General features: G+C 37.9%; 3 protein-coding genes across 3 annotated transcripts in view; all 3 read right to left on the bottom strand.

The window, feature by feature from the left end:
* The window catches only part of LOC145691867 (alpha-tocopherol transfer protein-like), a 265283-nt gene extending 254933 nt beyond the window's left edge, over positions 1-10350 (bottom strand). Inside the window, exon 1 of the mRNA XM_081767176.1 lies at positions 10218-10350. Coding sequence (XP_081623302.1) covers positions 10218-10234 — 17 coding nt within the window. The 5' untranslated portion in view covers positions 10235-10350. The remainder of the gene's footprint in view (positions 1-10217) is intronic.
* A 707-nt stretch (positions 10351-11057) lies between these two features.
* LOC145692348 (52 kDa repressor of the inhibitor of the protein kinase-like) lies at positions 11058-11657 on the bottom strand. The gene has a single exon (XM_081767646.1). The coding sequence runs from the start codon at positions 11655-11657 to the stop codon at positions 11058-11060; it is 600 nt and encodes a 199-aa protein (XP_081623772.1).
* Positions 11658-11799: 142 nt separating this feature from the next.
* Positions 11800-13434, bottom strand: LOC145692347 (zinc finger MYM-type protein 1-like). The gene has a single exon (XM_081767645.1). It carries the CDS (start codon positions 13432-13434, stop codon positions 11800-11802), a length of 1635 nt encoding a protein of 544 aa, XP_081623771.1.
* Positions 13435-15456: the final 2022 nt, after the last annotated feature.

Below are 15456 nucleotides of genomic sequence, written 5' to 3'. Positions count from 1 at the left end.
AAGGAAAGAAGAAATCAATCGAAGTATATGAAATTGTGCACAGATATTGCAGACTTAAAATGAGGGAATATGGGTTTCGTGTTTTCCTTGAGGAAACGGGTGGATGGGGCACGGACCCCTCCAAACATTTGATCACGAAATATCAAAATGTTAGTAAGAGTATGTCAGATGTGTGTAAAGGACATGAAGAATTGCAACGAAACCTTTCGTATTTACAATACGCAAAAAATTAAAGGAATACGGGCTTTTATTTTCTGCGGGAAAATGGTTTGAGGGTCAAAGAAACTCACCCCAAAATGTTGACAGTTGACGCCCTGAAGCCATGAAAAAGTGAACCGCAGTAATGAAATTTTTCACAGATATTGTAGACATACAATGAAGGAATACGGGTTTCGTAGTTTCTTGGAAAAGATGGTTAGGTGGGGCACGGACCCCTCTTAACCTTCGATCACCTAATATCAAAACTGCTAATAGCACTATGTCAGATGTATGTAAAGGACATGAAGAATTGCTAATAAACATTTTTGTACCGACAAAACGCCAAAAATAAACGAATACACTTTTCTTTTATTTTCTGGAGAGAAATTGGTTTTAGTTTGCGAAAGAACTCAACCCAAAATTTTGAAAGTTGACAAGGAATGCTAAGAAGAAGTGAACCAAAGTCAATGTAATTTTGCACAGATATTGTAGCCGTGAAATGATTATACGGGTTTTGTATTTTCGTGAAAAAACGGTTAGGTGGGGCAACGCCCCCTCCAAACCCTTGATCACGACAGTCGAAAGTGCTAATAACAGTATGTCCGATGTGTGTAGTGACATGAAGAATTGTAACATAACTTTGTGTATGGACAATACGCAAAAAGTAACCAAATACTATATTTTTATTTTCTGCCCAAAAACGGTTCTAGGGCGCAAAACCCCCTGCCCAAAATTTTGAAGGACGACGCCTGAAATTCAGGAAGAAATGAACCGAAGTGAATAAAATTATGCATAGATATTGCAGACGTAAACTAAAGATACTCTTTTTCGTATTTTCCTTCAGAAAACGGTTGGGTGGTGCAACCAACTCTACAAAACTTTGATCACGAAAAATCAAAAGTGCTAGCAACCGTATGTCAGATGTGTGTAAAGGACACGAAGAATTGCAACATAACTTTCTGCATTGAAAATACCTATAAATAAACGAAGACTGTTTTCTTTATTTTCTGCGGAAAAACTGTTTTAGCCGGCAAAATGCCCCACCCAAATTTTGAAAGTTGAGACCCGAAAGGCAAAAAGAATTGAACCGAAGGGACTGAAATTGTGCACAGATATTCTAAATATCTAATGTGGGAAATCGGGTTTCGTACATTCCTGAAAAAAATGTTGGATGGCGCACCAAGCCCTCCAAACATTTGATTACGAAATATCGAAAGTGCTAGTAACAGTTTCTCAGATGTGTGTAATGGACATGAAGAATTGCAACATAACTTTTTGATGGATAATATGCCAAAAATAAACCAATACGGGTTTTTATGTCCTGCCAAAAAACGGTTTTAGAGAAACAAACACCCAAAATTTCGAACTTCACTCTCAAATGGCAAGAAGAAGAGAACCGAAATGAATGAAATTTTGCAGATATTTCAGACGTAAAATGGGGATACGGAGTTCGTATTTTCCTGGAGGTAACATTTGGGTGAGGCACGGACAACTCCGAAACATTTGATCACGAAATATCAAAAGTTGTAGTAACAGGGTGTCAGATATGTCTAAAGGACATGAAGAATTGTAACATAACTTTGCATATGGACAATACCCAAGAAATAAACGAATATGGGTTCTTTATGTTTTGCGTGAAAACGGTTTTAGCTTCAAAAAACTCTTAACCAAAATTTTTAAAGTTGACGCCCGAAACGAAAGAAGAAATCAACAGAAGTATATGAAATTGTGCACAGATATTGCAGACTTAAAATGAGGGAATACGGGTTTCGTATTTTCCTTGAGGAAACGGGTGGATGGGGAACGGACCCCTCCAAACATTTGATCACGAAATATCAAAATGTTAGTAAGAATATGTCAGATGTGTGTAAAGGACATGAAGAATTGCAACGAAACCTTTCGTATTTACAATACGCAAAAAATTAAAGGAATACGGGTTTTTTTATTTTCTGCGGGAAAATGGTTTGAGGGTCAAAAAAACTCACCCCAAAATGTTGACAGTTGACGCTCTGAAGCCATGAAAAAGTGATCCCCAATGAATGAAATTTTTCACAGATATTGTAGACATACAATGAAGGAATACAGGTTTCGTAGTTTCTTGGAATAGATGGTTAGGTGAGGCACGAACCCCTCTTAACCTTAGATCACCTAATATCAAAACTGCTAATAGCACTATGTCAGATGTATGTAAAGGACATGAAGAATTGCTAATAAACTTTTTTGTACCGACAAAACGCCAAAAATAAACGAATACACTTTTCTTTTATTTTCTGGAGAGAAATTGGTTTTAGCTTGAGAAAGAACTCAAACCAAAATTTTGAAAGTTGTCAAGGAATGCTAAGAAGAAGTGAACCAAAGTCAATGTAATTTTGCACAGATATTGTAGCCGTGAAATGATTATACGGGTTTTGTATTTTCCTGAAAAAACTGTTGGGTGGGGCAATGCTCCTCCAAACCCTTGATCACGACAGTCGAAAGTGCTAATAACAGTATGTCCGATGTGTGTAGTGACATGAAGAATTGTAACATAACTTTGTGTATGGACAATACGCAAAAAGTAACCAAATACTATATTTTTATTTTCTGCCGAAAAACGGTTCTAGGGCGCAAAACCCCCTGCCCAAAATTTTGAAAGACGACGCCCGAAATTCAGAAAGAAATGAACCGAAGTCAATAAAATTGTGCATAGATATTGCAGACGTAAACAAAAGATACTCTTTTTCGTATTTTCCTTCAGGAAACGGTTGGGTGGTGCAACCAACCCTACAAAAGTTTGATCACGAAAAATCAAAAGTGCTAGCAACCGTATGTCAGATGTGTGGAAAGGGACATGAAAAATTGCAACATAACTTTGTGCAGTGACAGTACCCAAAAATAAACGAAGACTGTTTTCTTTATTTTCTGCGGAAAAACGGTTTTAGGCGGCAAAATACCCCACCCAAATTTTGAAAGGTGACACCCGAAAGGCGAAAAGAATTGAACCGAACGGACTGAAATTCTGCATAGATATTGTAAACATCTAATGTGGGAAAACGGGTTTCCAATATTCCTGAAAAAAGGGTTAGTTGGCGCACCCAACCCTCCAAACATTTGATTACGAAATATCGAAAGTGTTAATGCAATTCTTCATGTGTGTAATGGACTTGAAGAATTGCAACATAACTTTGTGATGAACAATACGCCAAAAACAAACCAATACGGGTTTTTTATGTCCTGCCGAAAAACGGTTTTAGTTAAAAAGCACCCAGAATTTCGAACTTTACTCTCGAATGGCAAGAATAAGTGAACTGAAGTGAATGAAATTGTGCAGATACCTCAGACGTAAGATGAGAATACGGGGTTCGTATTTTCCTGGAGGTAACGTTTGGGTGGGGCACGGACCCCTCCAAAACATTTGATCACGAAATATCAAAAGTTGTAGTAACAGGGTGTCAGATATGTCTAAAGGACATGAAGAATTGGAACATAACTTTGCGTATGGACAATACCCAAGAAATAAACGAATATGGGTTCTTTATGTTCTGCGTGAAAACGGTTTTAGATTCAGAAAACTCTTACCCAAAATTTTTAAAGTTGACGCCCGAAAGGAAAGAAGAAATCAATCGAAGTGTATGAAATTGTGCACAGATATTGCAGACTTAAAATGAGGGAATACGGGTTTTGTATTTTCCTGGAGGAAACGGGTGGGTGGGGCACCGACCACTCCAAACATTTGATCACGAAATATCGAAATGTCAGTAAGAGTATGTCAGATTAGTGTAAAGGACATGAAGAATTGCAATGAAACTTTTGGTATGAACAATACGCAAAAATAAACGAATACGGTTTTTTTATTGTCTGGGGATAAACGGGCTCTGGGGGCAAAAGCTCCCACTCAAAAATTTGAAAGTTGACGCAAGAAAGGCAAGAAGAAATGAACCGGAATAAATGAAATGTGCATAAGTAACCTATTGTAGAGGTGAGATGAGGGAATACGTGTTTCGTATTTTTCTGAAAGAAAAAATACGAATGGACCGAGGCTTTTGAATGGCGGGATGAGTTGACTGCAGCGAATGAAATTGTATGTAGATATTTGGTGTGTAAAATTTGGCCTTTCGTGTTTCACAAGTGTCGTGTCTCCATCCGATTTTTTTTTTTAATTTCAGATCAACTACAAGCACAAACAGTATAGCGTTTTTATAATATTTCCGGAGGAACCTTAAGCCCTTACAATGTTTTTGCGCATAAGCAAAAACACGTGTCGATTTAGGTCCACTTTGCTCTAAATCTGCTACATTTGAAGCAAAACGGATACGGACACTTGAGAAACACGAAAGAGCTTATTTTACATAGGGTCTATATAATATCTACGTACAATTTCGTTTGCTTTTGTCCACTCCTTGCTGTGCTATTACGGTAATATTTACTTGTCTTTTCGGGTCTGGCCTAGGTCCCAACACTGTTTTTCCACAAAAGGTAACACACGTTTCATTTATTGTTTTGGAAATTGTCCCTATACGAAGTTTCGTAGCAATTCTATATATTCTTTAGGAAGGTTGACGTATGCTTATTTGCACTTTTGATATTTCGTAATCAACGGTTTAGAAGGTCCGTGGCTCACTCAACTGTTTTTTCCAGGAAAATACGAAACCCAATTATCTCATTTTACGTCTACAATGTCTGAGCACAATGTAATTCAATTCGGTGCATTTCTTGTTGCCTTTTGGATCTCATGGTTTTTGCCCCCCTAAAACCGCTTTTCCGCAGAATAAGAAACCGTATTCGTTAATTGTTTTGCGTATTGTCCCTACACAATGTGTCGTTCCAATTCGTCATGTCCTTCAAGTACTTCAGACATACTGTTATTAGCACTATCGATATTTCACGATCAAAGTTTTGGAAAGGTCTGTGTCCCACCTAAACGGTTTTCTCTTTTTCAGGAAAATAAGAAACCCATATTCCCTCCTTTTATGTCTACAATATCTGTGCACAATTTCATTCACTTCGGCTCACTTTCGGGCCTCAATTTTCAAAATTTTGGGCGGGCTTTTGCCCCCTAAAAACGTTTTTCCGCAGAACAGGAAAACCTGTATTACTTTACTTTTTTCGTATTGTTCTTACACAAAGTTTTGATGCAATTCTTCATGTCCTTTACACACATCTAATATACTGTGATATATCATGTCCTTTACACACAGTAAACAAACCACACATTTAAATGTTTAAGAAAAAATATTCAGAAACTGCTATGGATAGATTCTCACTCTAACGTAGCTAAAACATCTTCACTAAAAAAGTAATAGTTTGAATCATTAAGGTGTAATTTCACCCAACATTAAAGTAGTAGGCTTAATAGCTGACTTAAAGTTAAGGCAAACATAGGTACTTATGACCAAAGCACGAGATTAAACCTCGTCACTTGTCCTTTAACAGGATGACAAGAGAAATCGGTTGTAACTTTTTAATGAAATGTGGTAATAATCGTTACATGGAAATCACAACCAAACAAATTATACATCAATAAAGAATCATTGAAATGAACGCTCAAGTGAGCGCGCTTACTAAGGAAACATTATTAATGAAGAAACCATAGAATGAAAACTTGAGTAAGAATATTCTTACTTGTATCAGGATCAAAGGTTACATTAAAACATAAGAAAATGACATGTCAATAATAATTCATTGTATTATTCATGTAAAAACCTTTCAAAACTTGAAGCTTCCATGTTCCTGGGAAAAGCATGTTTGACAAAAGAAATGACATTTAAGTTAACGCCGTGGGGTGGCATAATAGCTGCACTTCACGGCAAACCTAAGTTAAATCTAAACCACTCAGAAAGAGGAACTAGTACACGTAAATAAGACGAAACTGAATAGCATTCACTAAAACACTTAGAGCACATCACTTATACTCCATTAATAAGACATAAGTAACGAGGAGATAATTCACACTTGCACTGGTAAAACCCATGCAGAAGAAGTGTCTTTCCTTGACTACAAGATAAACCGGTATATGACTACAAGATACAAGTAACCGCATACACAGCAACTGCAGAGGAGCTTCAGCACTAAAGAGGTGCATTATTGCACCATCATATAAAATGCAACTTCACTGATTAAGTGGATGATGCTATAAAAGAACAAATGATGTTGGAAACTGCCTATAGACATTACATTTTGTTCGCAATGTACACCGTGGAAACACTACTGCCGGACTAACATTACATTCCACTATGGCACAAATAACTTAACACAAAGATTCAGTGTAAGCTATTAAGAGCTGACTCTCCGTGGCTTCATTAAATTAGGATTTATTTCACTATTCCATGATGCTATTCCACGACACCTTAAACTGCTTAGTATAAAAAGCTAAGCATAGACACTAAGAAGCTCGCTTAGAAGGGCAAAGAAAATAAGAGCATATTTCAGCTTAGAAGCTAAGCTTAAACAACAACGGGGCTTGCAACGACGGGCAAGCATGCTCAAAGTAAAACACTGCCATCATGGGATACAATTCCCAACAATAAGTGGACAACTAACTAACAGGCAAGGTCTGTAAAGGCCAAGTGGAAACTAGTCATCATTAAAAGCAGGGCCGCTAGAAGCTTTGCCGCCCTAAGCGGTACTTTTGCATGCGGCCCTTTTATTATTTTCTTTCTCAAATTTCCCCGCCCCTGTATTCTTTTCATTTTTAAATTTTGCCGCCCATCAGACCTGCCGCTCTGGGCGGTGGCACGGCTCGACCCCCTCGCGCCGGCCCTGTTGAAAGTAGACACATCTTCATCAAATAGCCACTAAATAAAAGTAGACATAAGGCTCAACCAATGAGCACTGATTGCAAAGTCTTCGAAAAACACACAAAGTTAACTTCATTGCAAATTATGCATTAAATAACATTGACAGTATGAAGCTCTTGTAGAGATGTAGCTGAACATCCAAGGAAGACAGGGCGGTGCGCAACAGAAAAAAAAAACAATACACATCATCTTTACTAAGAAAGTTAATTCTCTGGAAAGATAAACACTCCCTTCAAGTGAAAAGTTCCTTTTAAAAGCAGGGCAGTATGCAGCAAGGTGAAGCTCGTAGACATGAACACATCTAGAGGAGTAGCTAGACATGCGCTTCGGTGCAGAGTTCCATTTCAGGGCGGCGCACAGCAGATAAAGCTGGCAAACATAAATCCACGTAGAGGAGTAGCTAGACGCCCATGTGAGGACGGGGCTGAACACAAAAACTGACATTCTTCAGCATAGGAGAGGTTCGTATACTCTCTAGTATCGAGTCGAGATGAAATCACAGTTGCACACAGGAGAAGCTAACTGCAAACATTGGAACTGCATTCGTAAGCTGGACGCATAAAAATATTTACTCACCACTGACATTTAGAGATCGGCGACAAAATATGCTGATTGAATAAACAGTTAAGGATATGAATTGATTTAATATTTCGCACACGATAAAAACACAGGATAGAACCTGATGCTGTCTGTTAAACACATTTTTAATTAAGTTATACTTCTTGAGAAATAGTCAATGACGAACTAGAGTTAACAATATTGCAGATAAGTTGACTGACTTCTTGGAATTGGACAAAACATCAACTGGGTAAGGGGTCCACGACGAAATTTAAGCAGACATTATTATGTTATTAAAAACACTGCAGAAAAGGTCCAAAAATAGTTTCCAAAACATAGTAAACAACACTTCCTGGACAGCAAGTAGCACTCCTCTAGACAGGGCAGTTTATCATTGCCTAGATTCCCGACGAAATTGTAAATACTTTGAAAAAAGTTAAACACTACAACCGAGCACACATGTGCGAAGCTGGAAAGAATACTAGAACTCAACTTACTTCATTTTTACACCATAAGTCACATTAAATTAACTATTACTAGAGCCCTTGAGATGCTGTTCAATTTATATTGTTAGTTGCGATCAACAGTTTTAGATAATCAAGCTACTATAAGATTTTTATTTTCAAGCTGAAATTGAGCTTCTTGATCACAGCATTGTGTGTGTCTTCAGTCTAGTGCGTCACTTTTTTACAAAAAAAAGTAAGTCAGTAAAATAAATAAATAAAATAAAATGAAAAATAAAAATGTAACAAAAACGAAAGAAATTATAAAATGATGATGATGATACTGATATTGTGTTTCTGTATGATGTTCCCTTTCCTCAAGACTATGGTTGCGTGAATGTGTCACTGATTGCTGAACGCGAACCCACCGGGCCCAGATGGGTAAGCTGTCAACACTCACTGACCCATCCACTACACCAATCATCTCCGGAAAATAGAACTCAAGTCGACCCAAAATATGAAGATTTCTAAGCCTCCTTCATTCTCACTCGCAGTCCAGTACCCCGATCCGCAGTTCATAGCCTGCATCCCGTCGCGAGATAAGGTTACAAACCACAATCCTACAGAACAAGATACTGACCCAAGAGTGAAACTGACGGTGAGTGCTTCGAAAATCTAAATGCTTGTAGATACTGACTCAGATAAAAAAAAATCTCAAATCGAATTTAAAACGCGCAACGGGATGGAATTTCGAAAAGAAAACTGAATGCCAAAAATGAATTTTGTCGATCTTATTAACGAAGCGAAATTTCCTGGCAGGTCTGTGATTCCAACCCCGGTCACACTAAGTGAAATCGATTCTATACGTCTCAAGATGCTATAATATACTTTCGTTACACTGTTCACGTACTGCTTTTCAAAACTCTACTTTCTGAGTACTAATAATACTATTGAAGTTACTTTACTACATAGATTTAAGTAATTAGCTCTGTACTGGATAATGAAAGATTTTGTTTCGACTCATATATTTTATTACACTAACTTCTTGTAAGATGTGAAACAATCCAAACGAAACAGAAAACAAAAGTCGCGAAGGTTATTCCATACGAATTGAATGCTTTACAAAGCTGAATGGATAAATTTATCATTTGATTACATATTCTCTTCACCTCTCATGAATGAGCTTTACATTCATTTAGTTTAGTCGTTAAAAAAAATTGAAAATAACGACATTTACTACAAAATCACATTAGCCTTGTACTACACATGCACTACTTATTACGGCTGTGTGCTACATACTTTACTTTCTTTTCTTAGTATTTCTCTCTTTAGATACCGTTGTGCAAGTGGTGTCAGCGAGGAGGATTTATACCAACAGGGTGACCTCCCTTGTATGAGCTCAGACCTATCCACTTTGATTCCCACAACAAAACATTTTATCTCGAGACAATACATACACTCAATAAATCTACATGAAAAGAAAGTACACTTAACCTAATCCCTAACCTAACTATCTAACTAACTTAACCTAAGTCATACAAAATCACTTTTATTCAACAGATTAGTAATATAGCACACACACCGCCTCTTACCGAGGACGTATGGGACGTTAACCATTCAGCTTTAATTTTGTATATTGTTAGATAAAAAAAAGTCCTAAACTATGCGCTTAAAATTCGAACTTCTGGTTTCTAGTGAAAGGAATTCAAAATACATAACGAACGTGTTGTTGCTGACGAGCATCTCCCATTACCAATAGTTATGCAAGCACCCTTATTATCAATGTGAGCCGAAACTTTGTATATATTTGTCTCATCGTATTCAAACTACAGTGAAGGTAAGCACAAACCAGAGAATGGATTTTGTTCTGTGATATAGCAGTACGGAAAAATAATAAATAACAGAAAAAGAATATACGAAATTACATATCGAAAATATAATTTTGGGGTGAAATGTATGTACTAGAAAGTACACACATTTCATGGACTGTTGGTAACAAACGTCCACACTGAAACTCCAAAAGAACAATCCTTCCCCCCATTGAACGAATGATTTATGTCACATCGCAGAGTTTATATATTGTATAACTTAGGGAAAACTACGCAGCGTTTAGCACATTTTGGTGGACATCACCACGCCAATAACATAACACTTTTTCCCAATCCGAAAGAGGTTAGAAATTTTGTAGGTTTCAACTTGGCCAAAACAACAATAATTTGGAACGTTACTTTCTACCACTTACGTGCTGCAATAATCCATCAGTTCATACTTTACCAAATTCCTTTATCCTACTTGCCCCGGCAAGTATTTTGGATATTTCAAAATATTTGAGACTGGAACTCCATGTCTTCGGGTTTCTACAACAACGTGCAAACCTGACGCCAGCAGCTTGCTCTCCTTCACCCTTCCACAATGAGCAAGTCAAAACTAATTTGAATTGCGCCGCAGTCCTCAGGAGTTCGTACTCCAAAATAGTACACTAGCAGCTAACCACACTGAATTAAATTGTAGATTTTCTGCAGATCAGACGCACTACCCATCTGATCATGGCGGCTTCATCAACCAAAAGAACAAAGGCAACAGGAAGAAGATTCCCAATTGTGACGTAATTATACGATGATAGGAGTTTCTCTCAAGATCAAAGAAGCCGAAAAATCTCAACCACACCTGTGATTGCGGAAGATCCAATCACAGTTAATTTAGATTAAACAAAGAGATGCTTCAAGAAGCTACTATGGCTGACTTCAGGGCCGTACCCAGGATTTTTTTGAGGGGGGGGGCAGCATCACACTCAGAATACTTTAAAAAAACATACCTACACTTTATGTAATAAGCTAAATAGATGAAACTAAGCGTGTCATTGGGACATTAGTTTGTGTGAACCCATAAATACTATGCCGTTAGTGGCATATGGGGGTGGGGGTATGAACATGAGTAAATTAAACGAAAAATGTTCGGATCCCAAATCTAGGTTCAAACGGATCCCAAATCTAGGTTCAACTTCATACAACATAAACACAAGGCTGAAATAACATATAAAAACAAGCAGAAATGTAATAAAATAAACGAAGGTCCTACTCACCTATAAAGTCAGCTGAAGACGCCGAGAATGTGACTGAGCAAAGAAGGTGATTACTTCATCGTTTGTTACGTTTACGTGGCGGTGTATATACAGGAGCGCTAAACCAGTGAGTCTGTCCTCGCTTGTTGCATTTCTTAAATACGTTTTCAGGAGTCTCAAAGTAGAGAAGCTCCTCTCCACTGTTGCTGTGCTCACTGGTAAGACAGCTAGGATGTGAAGCATTGTAAAAATTTTTGGAAACTGTGATGGAGAACAAGCTGCTAATCCGGCAATGGCTGTTGCTGGGCGGTCTGCACTCTCTCTCCACTTCAATCTCCATAAATCCCACTCCGCCTTCACTAAATCTTCAAATGGATTATCAAGATCATCTTTGTAAACGTCAATACAGTCTCTGACTTTTTCAAATGGAACATCACAGAACCGAGGGATGAAAAACTGCAGTGACGAAATGGTTTCCCCATGATATAGGAATCGCTCTTCCAGTGAAGAAATTAGATCGTCAACGAACGGAATAAAAATTGAAGCGCGGTAGTAAGTTTCTGGGTTCGAAGTGGAAATGTTCGGCCGTTTTTTTTTTTGAAATTTGTTCACTCGTGGCATAGATATTTCAAGTTCTAGTTCGGATGCAAGGTCTGTAAGATTTTCAAATATATTTTGAAATTCTGATGTGGACTTTTGTCTTATAGCTTGCAAAGATTTTTTGATAAGATTGATCTCAGCGAAAGCATTCACTAGATCAATGTCATTCTTCTGCAGCCGTTTTGAGAGTGTGAATGTTACTCAGTAACTTACACAACACAAGCAAAGACACTAAAAATGGTGTGCTATAGATGCTGTGCAAAAGTAATGAAGCCTTCAATGATGCTTCGCCTACCCCTGGGCTACTTTTCATTTCTTCAAGAGCAGCAATAATAGGCTTAAACATTTCTTTAAAGAGTAGCACAGCTTCATGCCTCTCGCACCATCGAGTTTCACAAACTTTTTGTAGCCTACTTTTGTCACAGTTCGGCAGAAGCTCTTTAATTTTATCTTCCAGAATTCTTGTTCGTTTTGCACTTGCGCGAATAAATGTGCAGCATTCAGATATAACCCCCATTGCATTACGAATATTTTGCACCTTCGAAGCATCAGAAAGGCACAGATTAAGGCAATGGGACATACAATGTGTGTAGAAGGCCTTAGGATAACGTTTCTTGATTAGTGCCTGAACTCCTCTAAACTCCCCACTCATGGCTCCGGCGCCGTCGTAGCCTTGTCCTCTTAAATTGTTCATGTCCAAGCCGAGACTATTTACATTGTCTTCTATCACTGCTGATAAGCCCTTTCCGGTCACATCATATACAGGTACAAAACACAGGAAGTCTTCTTTAAGCACACACTCATCGAGATCCACATATCGCACACACAGAGAGAATTGTTCTGTTTGAGAAACATCCGTTGTTTCATCAGCGAGAATACTGAAATATTTGCTTTGTTTTACTTTGTCCACGATTTTAGACTGTATTAAATGTCTAAACGAATCTATTAAAGCATTTTGCACTTTAGCACTAGTGTACATGCCGTTTTTCGGACTATTTTTTAAATGTTCTTCAAGCACTGTGTCTCCAGATTTGACGCGGTATCGCAGAAGACTCCTGAAGTTGCCATCATTATGTTTTGGAGTTGACAACTCAATCCGACCCCAGTCCTGTGTTCCTCGCAGGGGTAGGTTCTGTTGACCACACAAACGAATAGTTTCCACGATGGGTACGAGCTTTTTCCTATTTTCTTGTACTTCTATTTTTTTCTGGCTGTCAATTTGTTGATCGATGCTGACTATTTTCCCCTCAATTAAATTACATACTGTCACCCTATTCGCTGCTGCATATCTATGGTATTTGTTACTTTCATGCTGTTTGAAGGACTCTATTGCTTTCTTTAAATTATAAAAAGGTTTCGTCACGAGTGCACTTAGACTCTGGTGACCTGCCTCCTTCTTTTCCGTAAACAGAACACAAATCGCACAGAACAGACCTCTTTGTTTGTGGGAGTAGGCCAACCAACTAAAGTCTTCCAGCCATCTTCTCTGGAAAAAACGCTTACGGCCTTGTGCTACTTCACAGGGAAAATTATATAGTTTATCTGGTTTCCAAAGATTTTTTAACAAGTTTACCTTTTCTAAATTATCCAATTTTATGCCAACGAAGTTCCCAATATCATTTGAATGAGATGAAGGCGGAGAGGGAAAGTTTGTCGATGCACTGCTGGTTTCTGCAGAAGTTGTACTTACGCGATGAACAGAGGACTCTGCTACTTCATGTTGAGGAATCGTTGTATCTTCAGGGGCTTCTTTACTTTTTTTGACAAAAAAGTTGCGTATATCCTCTTTCCGCTTCATTTCACTAACCCGAAAACAAATTCAGAGTACACTTCACTAATTTAAAAAAAAAAATACCACTCTTCTCCCTGAAAGAGATGAACACGCGTATTCAGCACTGAAGGACACGAACACATACACAGATACACACGCACTCCGCTAGCTTTCCAACATAGCACTGGTGGGGACAGTTCTTTTTTCTCATTCTCACAAAAGAGATGAAGGAAAGACACCCTCGGAGCGCGAAAAATGACAGGGTCAGTGACCTTAAGACTGCACCATGTTTGTTCCTTGATTTATTGCTACCTCCCAAGCTAGCTTTGTCGCATATATTGAGCCATCGACGAACGTTCCGCTCTATTGTGCAGTTCAAAAGCCACTCCAATACCGAAGTACGAAGCTCAAAATCACCACCACACTTCCCGTACCAGTCTGTTAAAAATAAAAGTTATTAAAATCTCCGAGCGCGAAATCTAGGTATTTAGATGTCAGAATCACAGAATTCCCTAATCTTCAAACGTTACTCTCCAGAACATGGATTTATACATTAAAGTCCATTGTTGATATTTAATTTTCAGAAATCAAGAAATGAATGACGTTTCCGGGCTCCTTCTAATTTCTTTTGTGTTTAACAGTAGATCTGCTATTAAGTGTCGTGACTTTTAATGTTCAAAAATAATAATTATTATTCTATAATCACAAATGTTTAAATTAACAGAGTAATGTATAATAACGTGCAGTACATGTATACAATCAGAATTGATTTTTTAGCGAAGAAAGAGTACAAAAAATATGATAATTGTTCTAACAAACAGTCGGGATGCTTTTAGATTTCGATTATAGTTTGTCAGCCTGCTGTCATAAGCTCTCGCGTTTGGTGCGAGCGGTCCCAGGTACCATTTCCGAGGGATCCACTCGGTCGAAAAGGTGTAACAACTTTTTCTGGCCAGAAATTCCAATTGAGATTTTTTTCTGTTTTTACCTCACTCATCCCAAGCAAATGTCAGGGTTGGATCCCAGGCCACTTCTTTACTTCGCCATTACCTTCATCCTTCCCCTTCCCATAATAGTGGGCATGGCGAGGGATGTCATCCCTCATGCGTACAGGTCCGTAGCTACGGGGCTCCCACGGGGGCCGGGCCCCCCAAGTGACAAATCAACATAAATTGTTTAACATGTTTTAATATATATAAGGTTTTAGTAGGCCCTCCCATTAAAAGGCTGTACCCTCCCAATGAAATAATCCTGACTACTGGCCTGCAGGCTTTAAGGCCGTAGATGCCGGTAATGTCTATAAATACCTATAAAATAAAATATAAAGGAATTAAAATTTAAAAAGAAAAGACTCTCGGGAAATTAGGAACGCCTTCTATTAGCCTAAGACAGGTAGAGAGAGAAATAGAATCTGTTAATTTCTTATGCTATTCATCGGTGTAGCTCTGTGGTGAATATATTGCAAGAAAAAGAGGGCAAACAAGTAGTATTTGGTTTATAATTAGAACATTCAGCGTTAATACCATTTTTTTTTTTTTGGTTTGCTTTCATATAAAATGGTTTCGGGCTTTTTTTTTTAAAAAAAAAAGAAAAGGTAGCACGAATATTGGAACACTGACCAAAATGTTTGGTTAAATCCAAGTGTTAAAAAAAATTGTTAGCAACACAATGTTTTTATCTAACTTGTGTAAAGCGAATTCGTCAAGAAAAATAAGACAGAGAAAAAATAAACCGGACCCATTCATTTATGTTTTTATTAGAAACTTCCACCGAATAAAGTATCAATGAAGAACTTATTACATTTTTCGTTTAATTTTTTACTCGTTTAGAATACATCATTAGCTGATGAGGGGGGGCCATGGCCCCCTTGGCCCCCCCCCTTGGGTACGGCCCTGGCTGACTTTACAAATATAAAATTTTAAAGAAGATTTTTGAAATAAAAATTTTGAATTCTTTTGAAGATCCCCTAAGCCAAAAATATGACTGAAAATTGACTGGAAAGGATTTAAAACGACCAGATATAACCGTATTTTCCTAAAATAATATTAT

The sequence above is a fragment of the Thermobia domestica genome, chromosome 8 (assembly GCF_964235325.1).
Source record: "Thermobia domestica chromosome 8, izTheDome1.hap1.1, whole genome shotgun sequence".
Taxonomy (NCBI): Eukaryota; Metazoa; Arthropoda; class Insecta; order Zygentoma; family Lepismatidae; genus Thermobia; species Thermobia domestica.
The sequence above is the reverse complement of the archived record's forward strand: the minus strand, read 5'-3'. Positions and strand labels throughout refer to the sequence as shown.

Bases quoted from the DNA above. Each gene is read 5' to 3' on its own strand.
- LOC145692347 (XM_081767645.1), bottom strand. From the start codon at position 13,434: ATGAAGCGGAAAGAGGATATACGCAACTTTTTTGTCAAAAAAAGTAAA.
- LOC145692348 (XM_081767646.1), bottom strand. From the start codon at position 11,657: ATGCCACGAGTGAACAAATTTCAAAAAAAAAAACGGCCGAACATTTCC.